General features: G+C 44.4%; 1 protein-coding gene across 1 annotated transcript in view; it reads right to left on the bottom strand.

The window, feature by feature from the left end:
• Positions 1–7,326: 7,326 nt before the first annotated feature.
• ANK2 (ankyrin 2) overlaps positions 7,327–18,676 on the bottom strand; it is a 158,002-nt gene continuing 146,652 nt past the window's right edge. Inside the window, exons 45-51 of the mRNA XM_054172469.1 lie at positions 17,722–18,001; positions 16,714–16,806; positions 16,222–16,305; positions 14,056–14,220; positions 12,774–12,956; positions 11,764–11,855; positions 7,327–9,639 (exon numbers count right to left, since the gene is read on the bottom strand). Coding sequence (XP_054028444.1) covers positions 9,456–9,639; positions 11,764–11,855; positions 12,774–12,956; positions 14,056–14,220; positions 16,222–16,305; positions 16,714–16,806; positions 17,722–18,001 — 1,081 coding nt within the window. The 3' untranslated portion in view covers positions 7,327–9,455. The remainder of the gene's footprint in view (positions 9,640–11,763; positions 11,856–12,773; positions 12,957–14,055; positions 14,221–16,221; positions 16,306–16,713; positions 16,807–17,721; positions 18,002–18,676) is intronic.

Below are 18,676 nucleotides of genomic sequence, written 5' to 3'. Positions count from 1 at the left end.
TTTTTTTTTGCCACTGCTACTGCCCTACAAAAGCAAGAAGAACTTGATTTGATATTTAGATGCCAGATGAATCTTTCTGAGCTGTCAGTTAGACAAATGGAGGGGATTTGAGATGATGATGATGGATGGAGAAGATGTAATTACAAAGCTTCGGTTTTACAGTGCCTCGGTTAAAGCGCAATGCCACAGTGCGCAGGCGGAGTCCGAAGCAGAGCACAAGGTTGTCTGTTAGATAGTCTTGCAGAAGTCACTTCTTCAAAGTTCTTTGATAATTTAAATTGACTTTTTTGAGCTTATTTCAAGCAGCCTTCTTGGCTCCCACTGAAATGAGTACATTGCTAATTTTCAGTTTAAAAAAATACATCCATTGGAAGACGTTCAGTGAGCTCCCACAGTCAAGGATCATCCTTGTCATCAATTCCCCCTGACATGAAAAAGCATTCCTCTGTGAAGAGGCAAGACAAAGGAAACCAGATAATTGCAGTATTCTGTTTGCAGATAAGGGTTGATAAAGGAGGCAGAAGAGCAGTTTAATGATCAGCCCAGAACAGCTCTGCTGCCTATACTAGGAGATGATACCAAGTTTTCTGGGCCCTACTGCAGGTCTCTGAGGACAAACCATCTGTATTGCTCTCCTGGCCATTGCTGTGACATTCTGTCATTGAGCTGTTGTTACAAAGCTCTTCCTACTGGCTAAAAATGCTCCATGCAGTCCAGACACTAATACAATGGAGAGGACCAGCCAAGTAACTGCTGTCCTTGGCCTGTAATTAAGTGTGATTGAAAGGGGGAGTCAGAGCAGGAACAACTTCTATCCTTCATCCTAGCATTAGCATCTCCTTGCAGTCCTTGATGCTGATTTTCCTTTTATTACCTTTCAGAAGAGTAGGCTGGATGGCAGAGTTTAATATATCATTATTAGGAGTCAGTTCCTTCTGTTTCCTACATTTCCATCCTTCTTCCAGAAGGCAAAATTTATGTGTGTAGTGTGAAATAAATCTCTTCAGTTTACAGCTTCCATCTCATTTAGGGGAGCTTGTGCCTCTTTGGGAGCTATGGAAAAAAAATTAAGACCTGCTTTAGTCTGTTGCTCCTCAAAGAAAATTAAAAGATACAAATGAAAAGTGAATTAAACCAATTTTGGCTTTATAATCCAGAGCTTATTAGGGTCTGAGCTCCTTTGACTGAATCACAGTTTAAATTATCCAAGTAAAAGGGGCTCAGTGTGCAGCTTGTGTAGCTGCAGTCAGGTTTTTCGAGCTATGCACGAATGGATTTGCCCAGAACTGATGACTTTCACAAAGTAATGTGGATGTTGTGCTCTGTGGCAAGTCTGGTGTGATCAGCTGTCCCACCACATGAAAATAACCTTGGAGGAGGCATTCATCAATTCCAAAGCAATTTATCAGGGTACTCACTTTTTATTGTCAGCAGTGACAGCTGTGGTGACGGTGATGATAAAGAATCTGAGCACAACCTACATCAAGGCATATTTGTATCTATAGGAAACATTCATTTTGCTTCACTGCTGCCAGCCAGGCTGTCTCCTCTTGGGAGTCAGCTTAGGTCAGATGAGTGAGAAATGAGATGCTTTTGGTTCATAACTCAGGATAACATTTGAGAAGTTTCTAGACAGAAATACTTTTTACAGCCAAGCTGCAGCTTCTCATGAGGTTGGTTTCAGGGAGGGAAACAGCGGTTATGGAGAGAGAAAATGGAAAAGTGAGGGAGAGAAATACTGCATTCACATCTTCCATTTCCTCTTTTGACTGTAAGTTTCCCCTTCTTTCTCCTTTGCAGTCAAATAACAGTGTGAGTTTAGTGGCAGGTGACAGTATAGGAATAATACAGCCACAGCGTGGGCGTTCTCATGCTCCTCTACAACACATACCTTCTTGGAGCCCTACTTAACCATTTGAGGTGCCAGAGAGTGATGAGCAGAGAGAGATACCCAAATAACAACCAGTTTATAGGTGTGAATGAATAAAACAACTTTCATTTACAAAAAGGAGATAATTGTCAGAGACTTACAATGAGTCTGAAAGGGTTTCTTGTGAAACTGTAGGCCTCATTCTCTAAGCTGGTTTCATTTTGCTTGCTCACATATCCTACAAGGACCAGCTGCCTGCTAAAAGATTTCTGTTGGTGTTGGTGGTTTCTTTCCCTAATTGAAGAGTCTGTGAATGTCTGAGAGCTCATACATCTCTACAGACAGCTATTTTCCAGCATCTCATTTCAGTGACCTTCCTTCAGTCAGCTTAACAAACATCTAAATGATAACTGGATGCAGAAATTGGTTACCTCTGATAAGAAGAGAGAGTCATTTTATTTTGGAGCCTGTCCAAAGCTCTCTAAGGTAATTTTGGTCATTAACATCTGAGAATATTGCGTTTCTGCTATCAGGAGCTTCTGCAAAGAGGAGTTTTGTGGTGTTGCTAGGCTCGTGCTTCAAGGTGTGCATAAGAATGCATCATGCAGCAGAAAATGGCAGCCTGCAGGTGAAACATTCTCTTCATGTTGGATGTCAAAGTTGAGGCAGCATCAGATAACGTGTGCTGTAACTAAAGGGGAGGTTAGAGAAGTGTTGAGAATGAGTGGTGTGAAGGCTTAGTACAGTAAGAGACCCTGATGCAGTCCCTGAGGCAGTCCCTGGTACAAATTTGGGGCTATTTTCAGTGATTTGTACTGAAAACCACTTTCTGCTCAATATTAATTCAAGTCTGATAGCAAAATGATGCTGAAGATGCTTGCAGGCCTGGGCTGAGAGCTTAAACTGTAAGGGATTTAGAGGTCTTGTCACTGTCAAACTGGGTGTGAATTCCCACCTGCACTTTTACCTATCTCCTACCTACGTTTTTCTGCATCCCATGGGATCAGCCATTTTTTTGCCTCTCTAACATACTGGTTGTAGGTGTTGTCCCTGTACAGGGCTTTCTCGTCTCTGAAATACTACCTGTGCAGGAGAGCAGCCAGAGAACATGGATGCTGGTTACTATTGAAGTGCCTCTACACTCTCTACACTCAAAATCTGCAACAGCTTCTCAGGTCTCTTTGGACCTGAGCAAGCCAGGAGCTACCACCCCTCTAAACCATGTCTTTCAGACTCTCTGTTGCAAAGACCTTGGAGAAATGACTCTGAGATTTTCAAAGTCCTTTATTTTTTATCAGCATGTTTAAAGTAAATGCACAGAACCTCTTGTTGTATGCAGTCCAGCTGTGACACTTGGATAATAAAGTAAGAGGACCAGAGAAATTAAGAGCAGAAGTAAAGACCTCTAGGCAACAATGTAATGTAATACAGAAAATATATAACTCAATTAGCAATAGCCAGCTGGCACTAATGGCTCATTTGTTTAGACTCATATTTCTAGGCTGTCTGGCTTTTGGTGAGATGGAAGCAAGGAAAATCATGCCTGTCTGCCTGCCAATGGCTGTCATTAAAAGCACTATTAAATAAAGGCACTGGGCTGCAGCTAAGGAGGCACTCAAAGCCTCCTTGATAAATGGAAACAGCTTTAGGAAGCTGTCAAGTACCTGAGAAGGGAAAGCTGAGCTGCAGGAAGCTGGGTATCATCTGTGGCTGTGCTAAACTGACCAAACTTTCTTTGAAGCAGAGCATGAGACCTTGCTGTGCCTGAAAACACAAGTTGCTATGCCAGCACCATGCAGTAGGTATGGTAATGTGTTTGGGTTTACTTGCTTTCAGGGAACAAAAATGAAGAAAACAAACCAACCAAACAACAAAACCCCAGCACACACTGAGAACGCTAGGCCTGTTTTTCCAGAGCCTGCAGCACAAGCAGCTGTGTTAAATGCCAGGGTTCTGGTGGAAAATAAACTGAAGGCTGCTGAACTCCACAAGATCAAATGCAATGCACTGGTGAAGGGTGAGAGTGGTGGGAAGTGGTGGGTACGTGCCATCTGGCCGGGGATGACCACTAGGACGTGATCCATCTGGTTGGGGGTTGCCATTTGGGGCAGGGAAAGCATCCCTCAGCTGCTCCTTGTATGATGCCCTCCAAACCCCTCACCAGCCACATTGCTCTTCTCTGGAAAGGCTCCAGGACCTCAATGTGCTTCCTGTCCTGTGGTGCCCAGCAATGAACCCAGTACTTGAGCTGTGGCCTCACCAGGGCCAAGTACAGTGGAACAGTCACACCATTTCTCCTGCTGGGTGGTTTTCCATGTGCTGTTTGTGGCAGGACTGAGTCAATGGCTTAAGGGTTTACCTGAAACGATAAGGAGTGCATGTGTGAAGTGATGGAGTGCCCAGTTAAGTATTACTGCCTTTTTGCTGTCTAATAGCTGTGGCATGGTGCTCACATCTGTGCCTGTGGGGCAGCAGGACACAAACCTGTCTGAGATGGGTTAACCTGCTAAAGGTTGGTGTGAATGACCTCAAGCTCTTGAAAACAAAACACAAAGATGGAGTAAATCTATCCTGTGGCACCAGTTTGAAGGGACTCACGCAGAATCTAATGCTATCTAAGAGGACTGTGGTGCTTTCTGATCTCTGTCCCCAGTGTGTACTCAGCTGTTCTCAGGCTTCATTAGCTGCAGTAGCTTCTGATCTCCATGCGTTTGGTGGGGTTTATTTTTCTTTGCCATTGCAAAGGGGAAGTGTAACTGCGCCTTGTGCTAAGTTTTCATAAGAATGATGGAACATTTGGGATTGGAAGGCAATTTTGAGGGTGGTTTAGTCCAACTCTGCAGTGACCAGGGACACCTCTAGCTAGAGGAGGTAGCTCAGAGCTGAGGTGATTGCCCTCACCTGCGTTAGGGGCCAGCTGCACCTCCCGCCCTCTGAGATTGCCACCTGCAGCGGCCATCTTAGAGGGGAGGTGGAGCTGGGCTCTTCACTGAGCAGTTGGAAGTCATCTCGAATCTTCTTGGAGTTGCTGTTAGCTGCTGTGGTAGCTTAATGTCTCACAAACTCTTCATGGACTGGTAAGTGCTGAAATCATTCTTCACTGTATTGGAATGAATTTTGGGTTGTGTGCCAATTCTGTGATGCTCATTAACACAATTCCCTACTGCCAGCGGATTCTGTGCCATGGGACTGGCACTGTTACTCTGGTACTGCCAGAGAGAGATGGAAACAGAGTTTAGCTTCATTAGTAACAACAAAACCATCTCTGAATGTCTTTAACTTGCTTTTTCTGATGTATGTGTGTGTGATTGAGATGTACTTGTGCAGATTTCCCTCTTTGAACAAGTCATTGCTTGTGCAAATGTTCTTGAAATGCTGATTTAGAGCACTGCTGGTTAATGGAGTTGAGTCAAGCTGCTGACATGAAGTCTGCTCTCCTCTTTCTAAATTATTGTGGAAAGAATTTGGCCTCAGTTTGTGAAAGCAATCCAGAAATAATGCTGGCAGAGTGGAGCCAATAAAACCTGCCTCATGGAAATCAGTGGAAGGCAAGCACATGGTTCCTTTTCTGTAGTCGCCTTGCTTACTTAACTGTCTTACTCTGCGCAAAGGAACTGAAAACGCTTAGTGAAATGATTTCACAGCCCCGTGGTACTTTGCAGATTGATGTACAGCAAAGTTATCCGAGGAAAAAGGAGAATTTCTGAGGGAGCTGAAGCACGAAACAGCACAACCTTGCAGTGAATGAGCTCTGCACATCCCTGTGTACAAATTGAACAGCTGATGGAAGTCAGCCTGGGCGTGGAGATTAGCTTTGATGAAGGGCAATCTGCATGCTCTAATTGAGACTTTGCTTCACCTGGCTTTTCCCATTGCTGTGGCAGGGGAGAACTCTGTGTGTGTATGTATGTAGGCAGATGGAAGACACGCTCCAAATTGCAACATTTGCAGTAAGGGGTGGGGGCTGCCTTTCCAATAGTGGAGTATTTCACTTGAAAAATTCGTGCAAGTTTGGTTGGGTTTCTTTGGCGAGTTGGTTTGCGTTGTTTCCCCCTCCCCGCCCCTTACTCGCTGATGATTTGCTGCACTCTAGTGGCTATTTAATGAAAGTCTTGTGTGATGCCAGCTGCTGCTCAGCAAAAGCTGGGTGGAGGTGAATTCTCCCTGGTCTCAGGAAGGTTCAGCCAGCTCTTACACATTTTATTTTATACAGTTTAGTTGCCTCCATTTTTGCATGTAATGCTGGAAGTAGTAGCATGAAGCGTTCTCTGCTAGTAATAACAGAGAGAAGCATGTTGAGAAGCCTGCACTGCAGAGGTGATGTTGGTCTCACCCCTTTGAAAAGTTAAGTTGTATTGAAGTCACTGGAGGCATCCAGTGGTGCTGTGGCCAAGGGCAAACCCTGTGGGCAGTTGGATCAGGGATAAGGAGAAGATATGTTCCTTCAGATGCACCTCATGTTCTCTGTGTCTTCAATTTGACTGGGGGTGGAGGGATTGAGGGGTTTGTGTTTATTAATGGCTCAAACCTGCTGATTAGCACAAGTTTTCTATTTTTGTCACAAAAAACACTGTTGGTGAATGAGAAAAAGGCCTGGGTCTGATTCCCCTCATTTGCATTATTTCAAGGAACAGCCTTTAAGTGTCTTGCACTCATATTTCTCTGTATCGTTTTCCTTCACCTTGATAACTCAAGATTGCAGCCTGCAGAACAGGGAGGACAGCAAAGCTTGGTCTCAGGTTATGATCACTCAGGTGTTGATTCAGTAAACAAGAGAAATCTGCTGTAAACAGAGACATTTGCACCAGCAAAGTAATTGTCACAAATAGTCTGAGCTGTATCTGAAGGAAGAGTCTGTCAGTAACTAGAAAGTGTGTTGTGCTTTGAAAAGCTATTAACCAGGGTTTAAAAAATCTTTGTATCTGACTGTTCTGACAGACTGACAACAGTAGCAGAATTAAAGATATGCTATGAAGACGGCTAAGGGAGCTGGGCTTGTTCAGCCTGGAGAAGAGAAGGCTCTGGGGAGACCTTATAGCAGCCTTCCAATACCTGAAGGGGTAACAAGAAGGCTGCAGAGGGACTGTTTGCAAAAGCCTGCAGGGATAGGATGAGGGACAGTGGTTTGAAATGAGAGAAGAGCAGATTTGGACTGGATGTTAGGAACAAGTTCTTTAGCATGAGGCTGCTGGAACACTGCAACATGTTGCCCAGGGAGGTAGTTGAGGTCCCCTCCCTGGAGATCTTCAAGCTGAGGCTCAACAAGGCTCTGAGCAACCTGCTGTAGTGGAGGATGTCCCTGCTGACTGCAGGGGGGGTTGTACTGGATGAGCTTTGGAGGCCACTTCCAGCCCAAATCATTCTATGGTTCTAATTGGTAGCTAAGGCACCCAGACAGGAGCTGGCCCTCGTTCTGCTGTGCTGGCAGTAAAAGAGAGTGAGGCGTTGTTGCTACATTTAACACTTGTACATGTTTATTTAGTTAAATCAGCCATTGTACACATTGCAGCTATGTATTGTTAGTGTTGTATTTCTTTAATTTTTAACTAATACATGCCCTCATAGATATATTCAATTAGTGTTATCACCATGGGAACAAGATGCTGATTCGTCAACTTAAAATTCACTTCTTCTCACAGTATTCAAGTTCTTTGATAACACAGCAAAAAATCAAAATAAGAGGTGAATAACCATTATGTTGTTACACAGAACATCATCTGCACCGCAAGTAACACAACAGAAATGCATTTCTTTAGAGCCCCATCCTTGAAGATCATCCTGTGCTGTCTCTGACAATCAGAAAGCCATGGCCTTGTGAAATGGTTCCTTGTGGGTCTCGTTTGGTTTGGCTGCCAAAACCGCTTGTTTCGGTTTCCCCCTCCCTCCCCCCCACTTTTGTGTTGTTTTGTTTTCCTGCTTGCCAAAACCCCAGACATTAGCACAGCACCTTGGGTCACTTTTCCTGCAGGAAGCCACGACTCCCAAGATGTTTTTTTGTGCATTTGGCATCGTTACCTTAGTGAGGACGTGCCCTTGTTCTGAGCACTGAGTGAGTCCTTAAAAAAAGCCAAACAACCCAATAATGGTGGAAGGCCAGATACGCTTGGCAAAGGTGCTGCTCCTAGAGGAGAGGATCTGGTTTGCTCTGGTTTTAAGTAGACTACTAAAAAATCAAATTGCTGTTTAAAAACATTTAGTGTGTGTCTGTGTGTATTGTATATGCTAAAAGGCTACAGAGCTCCCTCCACGGAATATTAAGGTACGGAACAGCCCGGATGTCAGATCTCTGTTCCCTTGTTTGAAAAGCCAGGTGCAGACATGCTATCATGGGTTCCAGAGGGTTGATTTAGAAAGATATATATTAGAGAGAGAGAGATAACAAAATAGGAACAGAAACTGCCTTTCAAGGATTGTGAGCACTCCCTTTTTAAAAAACACTTGATTGGAAGATAAAAACTGCTCGCTCAGTGCTAAGAGGGCCAACAAGCTGACATGGTTACAGGAGGGTTTGGGTTTGACCTTCAAATGCCACATGCATGTATCGGATAAGAGGCAATCTTGATAAAACACGGTGAATTAATTATTCTCCTTGTATACTGGGTAAGTCTTTCTCCCATAGTTATCTACAGTGCAGTGGCCAGCAGGAAGTACCACCAGTAAGACAGTGTGGTTTGCTAAGCAGTGATGGAAAGAGGAAACTACTGTAGTTATCTTTGTTTAATATGCCCTGCCACGAGTCCGGATCTAGAAGGTTTTAATACCATATGCAGATGTGCCGTAGATATAGCTGCTAGCAGGTTGGGGACCTAATTGGGTGTTCTTTTTGTTTCTTTGTTTGTTTTTTCTTTTTCTGGAAATCTGTGAGTGGCTGTCCAAAGGTCTGAGAAGCACTGATGGCCACAGGCAGCTGTTTTTTGAGAGAACAGCTGAATTTCCAGGTTTTGGCCTGACTCTTAGAGCCATTGGCTATAACAGATCCCTACACTGGAAGTCTGATGGCTGCAGCAGATGTGCAGTGCTTGCTCCTCAGCCAGTCTGTGTTTGCAGTCGGTATCTCATTGGTGGCTGGTCAGCAGTGTCAATAGACCTTGTAATCCATGATGCTAATCGTAGTCACAGGCAGTGTGTTGTCTGCAGTCTCCTAAGTCCAAATACTCTTGCTATATACAGTTTACACCTTTAACTCCCTTGTTTTGTGACACCTGTACATAGTCACTTGAAGAGGCCTGTAGATGAAGTTGGCTTGACAAATGTGATTTTGTGAAGCTAGTGCAGAAGCCCAGGGACAGCAAGAAGTGGCGATGCTGACAAACTCCCAGTACAGCACAAAGACGACGGGTTGGTGGATAAATCATCCCAGATGAAGGATGCTATCTTTGGTCACAAATTAGCTTACAGGGTAAAAAGTAACAAAAACCCAAAATCAAACACGGGGAGGGGGAGAAGAAATGGATTCACTGCGTCTGCACAGGTAGAAATGGCAGTGTCTTCAGTGATGATGTAGGTGACAATGTCTACACCTAGAGGAGATGAAGGTGGCACACGGGATGGATGGTATGCGGTGGTGTTGAGGGGTGGCAGCTTCTCATTTCGCCTCCTGTTTCCAGTCCCCTTGGCAGAAGCGTCTGAGAAGCTGCTGGAGGTCGTGTTGGAGGTCATCCTGTGGTAGTGCTTCTGGTGTGTCTTCCAGCTCCTCTATGTGAACATGTTTTCCATACTGATCCTTCATCACAGTCCTCTTCTGTGTGCTGGCTTTACTCAGCATTGTCCTGAAACAAAACAGATGAGAAAACTCTTTAAAAGCCCACAGTTCCTGAAGGCTTTAAAAAATGCTCCCTTTCAGCTGCAGTTTTAGGGCTTTTTCATGTCAAACAACATGAGAAGAATAGTAACTGGCAGTTTAAGCACACTACTGAGGTCAGAGGGGCTTCCCGAATGCAACACACACCACTGCTTTCATTGAATTTCATAATGTGAACTCATGGCAGTTAATGTCTATACATCAATTAGGCACACAGGTTTAGCCCAGCAAAACCATGCTGCAACACACAGATGTGCCACCTGGGCTGAAATTCAGACAGGACCTTCCTATTTGTCTTTTCCAACCTTATTGATTCAATGATTCTATTTGCTGTAGTCATCTTCAGCATACGAAGATTTCCTGCAGAGTAGGAATTTCATAAACACTTAGTTCTGCCAACCAGGAAAGCTACCTCTGTGCTGCTGTAGTGTCCTGAGCTATTCTGTTACTCTCTTACCTCACTGGAACCATCTTGCTCTACTAGTCAGAACCTGAAAACCCACCAAGTCCCTTCCAGGGCTAAGCAAATAAACATAGCTGTCATAGGACAGCTGGGTGTCTCTTGCTTAGCATGGCCCAGAGGCCCAGATTTTGGTCAGTGTCCTTGAGAGGGCCACGGGAAGCCAAGCATGCTTGGGAATTCCTGCATGCTCAGCCAGGAATAGCTCCATTTTGATGGGACAGCTGACACTTCTGAGTCTGACCTGCATGGCCAAAGGGTCCCTTCACTAGGTGGAGTGCTTTGGCAAGAATGTGCACCCTTCGTCCAAAGCCGGCACAGCAGCTCAGCTGGCTCCCAGTGCGTACTTGTGGCATCACTCCTCTGACTCTAAAGCTGGTCTGGGCTTTACTGCTTGCAGAGTTTGGTCAGGATGTTCCTTTTCTGTTTCTAACACTGGCTTCACCACCCCAGTGCCACTATAGATTCAAAAGGCCTGGAAGAAGGTGTGTGGAAGATACCCAGCCCACAGCAGCCTTGACTCACATTGTGTGTGGTAGGGATGAAGCCATTTGCTGTCTGAGCTACAGTAGCTTGGTTTGGTTTGGGTTGTTTTTTTCTCCCACATATTTTCCTATCTGCCCTGCCTCATTCCTACTCAGGCTCAACTATCACATGCACACATCTATAAATAGCTCATGTATCCTCTTGTCTATTTTGATAATGTTCAAATTATTAAATGATCAGAGTCAACTGCTAGCAAAAAAATATTTTTGAAGCAACCTTGATTAATGTTAACTGTCAGCCACTAATTCTTGTGTCACCTGCTATGAAACAGGCTTGGCAGCGACACCCCTTTGCTCTGGGTCTGGCCAGTGTGCAGTTAAACCACATCACAGCTGCCTGTGTGGTGCACTGCTCTCTGTTTGGGGCTAAAACAGTGTTTGTGACAGGCAGTGCTCTGGCTGCTGCTGAGCAGTGCTTGCACAGCACCAATGCTTTCTCCTTTTTTCCCACTGGCCCCCTCAGAGAGTAGGGTGGGGGTGAGCAAGCCTTTGGGAAGGCACACCGCCAGGGCAGCTGGCTGGAACTGGCCAGAGGGAAATTCCCTGCTGTATAGAAGCATACTCGGGGCTAAAAACAGGCCAGAGGAAGAAGCTGCCAAGGGAGTATGTCTTGGCAGGTGACCATTGGTTAGTGACTAGCTGGGCATTGGTCTGCTCGTGGCAGGTGGTAAGTGATTGCTTTTGCATTCCCGTGTTTGGTTGTGCTTCCCTCTTCCCTTCACTTATTAAACTGTCACCATTCAGTCCATGAGGTATTTTACTTTTGCTGTTCCTATTCTCTCCCCTGTTCCAAGGGGAGGCAGGAGGGTTAGGGAGCAGCTGTGTGGTGCTTGGGTGCTTGCCTTGGTGAACCCAACACAGCCTTAACCCCACCACCACCCACTCAAGTTTTTCAAGTGAATGTAGACCTCTCCAGTGCACACATCCCTTCCTGTCACAGAATGTTAGTAGAAATCTTTAGTACTCTTGCAAATGTAGCTTTAGGTCCTGCCAGTGGTTTCACTTCAGGCACTCATTAAATCCACTCATGTGTTAGGAGTTTGTTAATACTTTTCTAGTAACAGCTGATTGACATGCCAAGCCAAACCTTTTAATGACTGATCCGTCCTCTTTCCTGATCTCTTTCTCTACTAAAGTGGGCAGCTGGACTTTCATTTTGTTACCTGTATAGCTCAGAGCCTCAAATCAAAACATAAACTTCAAATTAAAACAAGAATGAAAAACCTAGGACAGAGAAGATAATTGCTCTTTGTCCCTTACTGCTCTCTGTTAATGAAGCTGAACAATGGTGAACAGAGGAATAAGCATCTACCCGCCCTTCTTCAGTGCACAGCTCAGTTGCCTTTCTTGCATAGGACAGTTTCAGTGTACCAAAGCAGGTCTTGATACCTTCTTTCCAGATCTGAAGTAGCCCAACTCAAGCCCTGCAGCATTTTTGTTTTCCTTTTGACTGGATGTGGGTTTGCCTCTGCTATTCTCTGCAGCCTTCTAGATTTACCAGACCAGAAGCTGCAAGCTGGGAAAAGCCTGTTAATTCCCAGGCCATGTCTTTGAACCTCTCCAGGACAGTGTCTGCTGCTTATTTTCTTTTTGTCAAGATCTCTCAAAGGGACAATAAAATGGATTAAGAGTAAAGGGCTCTCAGTTCCTTGCTCTTGTTACTGAGATGTCTAAACTTACTGGAAAGGCACAGGAGAGGTACTAATGAGCTGGTAGCTGAATCTTTGTTTCAAAGACAAATGAATACCTCAAGGTACCCAGACATAACTATCCATTTCTAAAATGAGCTCCATGGATGGTAACAGATGACTTACCGTTACGAGTAACCACATCCATGATTTCCAACAACTTTACTTAAAGCTTCTGTGGGACTTGTTTTAGAATCCTAAAATGTTCCACAGCTAGTTGTGTAGCGTTAGCTTCCCACACACACTCTTCATGTACAAGTCCTTTTATAACACAACCAAATACAGCAGAGCTTTTATCCTCAATATTTGAGTATGATGCTCCACCACCAGAGCTTTCAGTAGGGCAGAATTTGTCCCTGGGTATGCTGTGACACTGATTTTAATATTCATGTTTAAAAGGAGCTCTTACCTCTTCAAAGTCCTCTTTGGCTGACGGAAGATCAGTAGCTAAGCTGGCATCCCCCAGGTGTTTCTCTGTTCTCTCTCCTTGCACTACTGTGGTCTTTATGACTTTGCTGACCTTCCGGCCTTCAACTGGTTCAGACTGGAATTTGGAGGCACTAGACAAAACAGCAGGTTCAGACAGGGTCACCTGTAAATGAGAAAGCAGAAGGAGCCTGGATATGAATTACATAATGGCTACTACCAATGCTTTTAGTGACCATCCTTCTCAGAATGGCAGTTACACCAAGCCACAAGTGGACCTCACGCTGTGTTCACACAGGCACTGTGAATATCTGGTACCAGTCCATCTCTTAAGATAATTCTTCTGAGACAAAACCAAGGAACTCCTACAGGAGCCACAGGCCAGAACTTTAGGTTACCATGGGAAAGTGACAAACTTGATGTTATTTGGCAAGATATGTACTTAATGTATATGGGTTCCATATGACAAACAGTAGTTCTAGTATGGTCAGAGAAAAATTATCTCCTTGTTACTTTAGTCCTAGAGAATTAATTCTGATGATTAATTCTGGCCACTCATGTTCTTAGCATTTCTAATGACTGCTTGTTAAATGTTAGTTTCCATTGCAATGCTGCTGAAAGCAACCCCCCAGTTGCTTGTGGCCCTCTGTCACAGCCTTAATTGGACTGATAGAGACCTCTGCAGGGCTACCTGGTGAAGTGAGGCAGGGGAAGATAAACTGAAAAGCACTTACCTTGCCAGGTTGGGGTTTCTTTTTAATGACCTGGCTCTACAAACAAGACGAAATTAGTGCTATTTATTTTAGCCCCTTCAAAGCAAAGAGCACAGCAGGAAGTTAAACCTAATACAGCTGTATATAGAAGGGCTTAGTTACAGAAAAGAAAGGTAGAGAACATCAGATCATTTCATTGCTACATTCACTAATCTTCTTATTAGAGTAAGAGGTATATGGACAGATGTGTGCAGTATATTGATGTGTCTGTAATGTACACATTTGCCATTTATCTACCTGTGGTAGGAAGCTGCTTGCTTGATCAATTTGGTGCTTCCCCTACATCACAGAATCTGTATCCTGACTTATTTTCAGAGAAAACTGTCCTTTTTCCCTGCCCACTCTCCACCTTGCCTCTTTCTATTTTGAGGCCTTTCCATCTGCAAGAAAGCTTTTCAAAGTATTGTTCAGAGCTGGCATGGGTCAGCTGTGGTTAGTAAGCACACTGCCAGCGTACTGCTGCTTTCTGCCAAGGGAAGCGGAAGCTCTGACCTCTGTCTGCTCACTGCTGCTCTTCAGCACGACCCGTTTTACAACTTTGGAATAGCCATCTCCTTCTTCCACAGTGACAGGGCTTTGTGGTGCTCCTTGCATTAGGACTTCCTCTTTCTCTGTGCCATCTGGAGACACATATCTCCGGATGATCTTTCTAGTGACCTGAAGGAATGAAATAGAGCTTTGTTCCTGAAGAAGTAACAGCAGTGTGTTCCTTCTTATGTTTATCCTTGTGGTTCAGATGCTTCAATTTAAAAATTCTTATACAACATTTTCTACTCAAAGGGCATCTTTTTCCTACTAGTGGGTCAGGCTTTAACAGATACATAGACAAGGACCTGTGGCTATCGGTTTTATTTACCAGAGCAACAGACCCTTACTGGCCAGGGGACTATTCCACATCATATGTCATGCTCAGTATGTAGACGAGGGTGCCGCAGGCTCTTCTGGGGTTGTGGCTTTGGGATTCTCTCCTCCAGGATCACTAGCCAAGAACAGGCTGAGCATTGGTTGGGGGATGGTGAGCAGCTGCACTCTGCATCACTTCTTTGTCTATTCTGTTATTACCATTCCTATGTTGTTTGGCTGCCAGCTGAGTTCAAACCATGACAGCCAAAGTGAGGCTGTGATGGTAATGACAGATCTGACCAGCATGTGTTAAAACAAATCATTCTAGCTAACCGTCACTGGTCACAGTGTAGACTTATTGTCTGGGTCTCAGAACTCTGATGCTCCTCAGAGCTGTGTTATCACCTCACTTGCTGTATATGTTCCTTCAGAGGGACTAAGGTTTTCACTTTGCTGTACTGTGTCCAGTTCTGGGCCCATCACTTTAAGAAGGACACTGAGACACTTGAACGTGTCCAGAGAAGGGCAACAAAGCTGGGGAGGGGTTTGGAGCACAGCCCTGTGAGCAGAGGCTGAGGGAGCTGGGGATGTATAGCCTGGAGAAGAGAAGGGTCAGGGGAAACCTTATTACTCTCTACAACTACCTGAAAGGAGGTTGTAGACAGGTGGGGGTTGGTCCCTTCTCCCAGGCAACCAGCACCAGAACAAGAGGACACAGTCTCAAGCTGTGCCAGGGCAAGTTTAGGCTTGAGGTGAGGAGAAAACTTTCGGGGAAAAACTATTGGCCATGGAGTGTGCTGCCCAGGGAGGTGGTGGAGTCACAGTCCCTGGAGGTGTTCAAAAGAGGATTGGGTATGGCACTTGAAGCCATGGTTTAGTTACTCATGAGGTGTTGGGTGATAGGTTGGACTGGATGATATCTAAGGTCTTTTCCAACCTTATTGATTCTATAACACTTGTTTATAGTGCAATACAATTAACAGTTGTGGGCCTAATCTGGTATTGGTACTCAGGATTGTCATCACCTCTGCAGGGTGATGTGGGATAGCATAGGTGCAAGCCTAGGATGCTGGGCACCTCCAGTGCTTTGGAATCTCATAAGTGCAGAATCCTGAATAACTGGGAAAAGTATGCTGTTGCTCTGGCAATTCCAGCTGGGTCTGTGATGTTTTCCTGGGAGACAAAAAAAATGGGGAGTTTGCTACCAGCAGAATTCAGACTATGTGTAAAAGACCTGCAGAGCATTTGTCAGATAAAACCGGGAGCACCATGCTGTGCAGAATTCACTTTTGTAAGCATGGCCTGAAAAAGCTTACTTTAGGAGGCCATCATACAAGGAAATGTGTGCTTTATACATACAGTAATTTATAATCTCTGTGCCATAAAAACTGAACTGTATGTCCAGATATGGAAAGTCAGCAACACCTGGTAGAGATTTTTAAGTTCTTATGTGCAGGTTTAGGTGACTCAGCCCTCCATTAGGTCCATTAATGTGATCCAAAATAAAACCGTTGTGGTTCGTGCAGGGATTTTTTTGTTCAAACCCCCTTTTTTCCCAGGAACATGGAAGTATGCAGAATTTTCATTGGCTTTAAGTGGAAAAAGTAACAAAATATGTCAAGTTACAAACTAATATAAAATGATCTTGCAAATCAGAAATAATTCTTTGAACAAAGCAGGAAATTCGGTTCTCCCCACACTTTGCTCTTAAAAATCTTGCCCCTTCACAAAAGGAAATCTGGCACATATGTGGCTGTATTTATCCTTCCCTTTACTGGAGAGTAAGAAGGTAGCAAGGGGCACAGCTGACAATACCTTCTTTACCACTGTGTGGCCATGTTCATCTGTGTACTGCTCTTCTGTGACTGTTTCTGGTGGCATTTCAGGCATACTATCAGCCTGTATGACAAAGAACAATGTTTTATGAAGCAAGGCCTTCATGTAGGTAACTTGAAGCAGTTTTAAAATTGGTTAATTGGTTAAAGATTGGGGGGGGAAAAAAGAGATGTTAGGAAAAAAACTTGTGCAAAGAAACCCTTAGAAAGGCATGCAGAGGAAAGTTATGTCACAAAGGACAGGCAAAGAGATGTTAGTTGAAGGTGCTGTTTATGGGGCTGAGAACACTCTGTCCTCCTGCTGAGGTGTCTAAGCAGTTTAGAGCTGGGTTAGCAGTATTACTGTAATCCTGCCTTCAAGGAAAGGTTTTGAACAGCTCATCCAATGCCCATGCATCATTCAGGGCCACTGCAGATCTGCACATGCCTCAAGATGTCGCCAGGCTCCAGGCAGTCATTCAGCACCCGGTACCTGAATGATCACCCGGCGGCGAATGACCCTGGTAGTGACCACCTCATCCTCGTCCGAGCTCAGCGCCAGCACTCCTAATTCCTCAGCTAACTCCTGGTGGGAGCATGGAAGCAGCACTCTGTTGTAGGTGGCACTAACAATGCCTACAGGCTCTGTCTTGTTTGCACCTAAAGCCATCTCCACTTCTGAAAACTTCTGCTTTTAGGGTTTTGGGCTCTTACCTGGCATTAACTTGGGAAACGCCGATGGGGGTGGGAGGCTTTGGCCACTTGCCTACACTTTTGCTGTTCATTAGCATATTGAAAAGAAGGGTGAGTCTTTGTGATACCAAATCTAGAAGATCATCTTAGTGCTCTGCTACTTGGGAAATACTGACAGTTGCTTTCTTTCATTGCCTCCTGACATCTTCCCCTCTCCCAACAGTCCAGTAAGGTTCCTTTGTCTTACACAGCCATCGACCTACTTCATGTAGATTTTTCTCTTTGCTTCCATCCCCTAGCTCCATTTTTCTGTATAGCCTGCATGCTACATAAATGCTATTCTCAAGTTCTTTTCTTCCTTATTATTCTGCAATCTACATCCTGCTGCCCCTTGTCCACCCTCACCAACTTTGCAGTGTTTTCCATGTCATTCTTCATGCTGCTTTGAGCTACTCCTGGTCTAGTGGTGACTTGGCAGTGCAGGGTTAATGACTGGACTTGATCTAAAATGTCTTTTCCAACCAAAACAATTCTATAACTCCTCATAAGCCTTTAATGTTATCCCTCTGGCTTTTGTTCCATCTGGTTTTCAGCTTTCACATGTACAAGGTTTGTTTCTGCAGCTGTTGTTTACACTAGTTTTCTTTCACCTGTGTGGACAGAACTGTCACAGGCCAAGACCAAGTGAGGGTAGCAGAACCAGAGTTACAGTCTAAGCTTCAGGATCTGAGTTTTGGAAGGAAGGAATGAGTGAGACATAAAATTTGTTCTTTTGTGTCAATTACTTTCAGGTAATGTTGTTATTTACCTTTTCTAATGATTCCTCTTCATAGCCTCTTCCAAACTTTTCTGTCTGTTCATCAGTTGACTCCACTATCACTAGACTACTTCTCCTCTGAGAGGGGTCATCCTGATGGAGCTGGGAGTCCTCAGGTTCTTGAATGATGGGAGAGTCATCTCTGTGAGCAGATGATGGGGGCTGTGGTGATGTTTTTTCTCTCTCTGCCACACTGAAAGGTGCAGATTTTTCACTTGCTGCTTTTGCAGTTCCTGGAGCTGCAGCCTGTTCTGTTCCTGGAGGTGTGACACTGTGAATTACAGGTTCAAGGGGAGTTACTACCACGCTCTGCTTTCCAAATGCTACAAGGACTTAGCCTGGCTTGGGCTGGGATAGAGTTAAATTTTCTCCCTAGCAGCTGGTACAGTGCTGTGGCTTGGATTCAGTGTGGAAGTTATGTTGGTATTGTTTTTGTTACAGTCTTTTTTCCAGTGCAATTACTATTAATATTGTTCCTGTAATTTTATTTGCTTATTTTAGTCATTAAAGTGTTCTTAACCCTCAAGTTTTACCTTTTTGTGTGATCTCCTCTCCATCACATGTGGAGGGGCAGGAGTCAGCAAGCCGCTGTGTGGTGCTTAGTTGCTGGTTGGGCTTAAGCCAAGACAGAAACATTATGCACTGATCAAATATTGTTACATTTCTGTTATCTTGTCTAGAAAATGCTAGAAAGAATTGGTACTCCTTGACAGTAGCTCCAGGGGAATCTGGCTAGGAATCCCTCTCCTCTTCCTGAGCCAGGGAAGTGTCTGTTTACCATTCTGGAGCCTTATGAAATAGGAATTTAAGACAAAAATATTTTTAATGTTATTTTGAATGAAGGAGGAAGGAAGAAAGGCCTCATAACACAGGGTGATGAGTATGTTCAGTAATTAATGGTTAGGAATGACAGCAGGCCCAAACCAATGGCTGATGTTAAGGAGTC

This window comes from Dryobates pubescens, chromosome 24, assembly GCF_014839835.1.
Source record: "Dryobates pubescens isolate bDryPub1 chromosome 24, bDryPub1.pri, whole genome shotgun sequence".
In the NCBI taxonomy this organism is placed as follows: domain Eukaryota; kingdom Metazoa; phylum Chordata; class Aves; order Piciformes; family Picidae; genus Dryobates; species Dryobates pubescens.
This window is presented reverse-complemented; position numbering and strand designations above follow the sequence as displayed.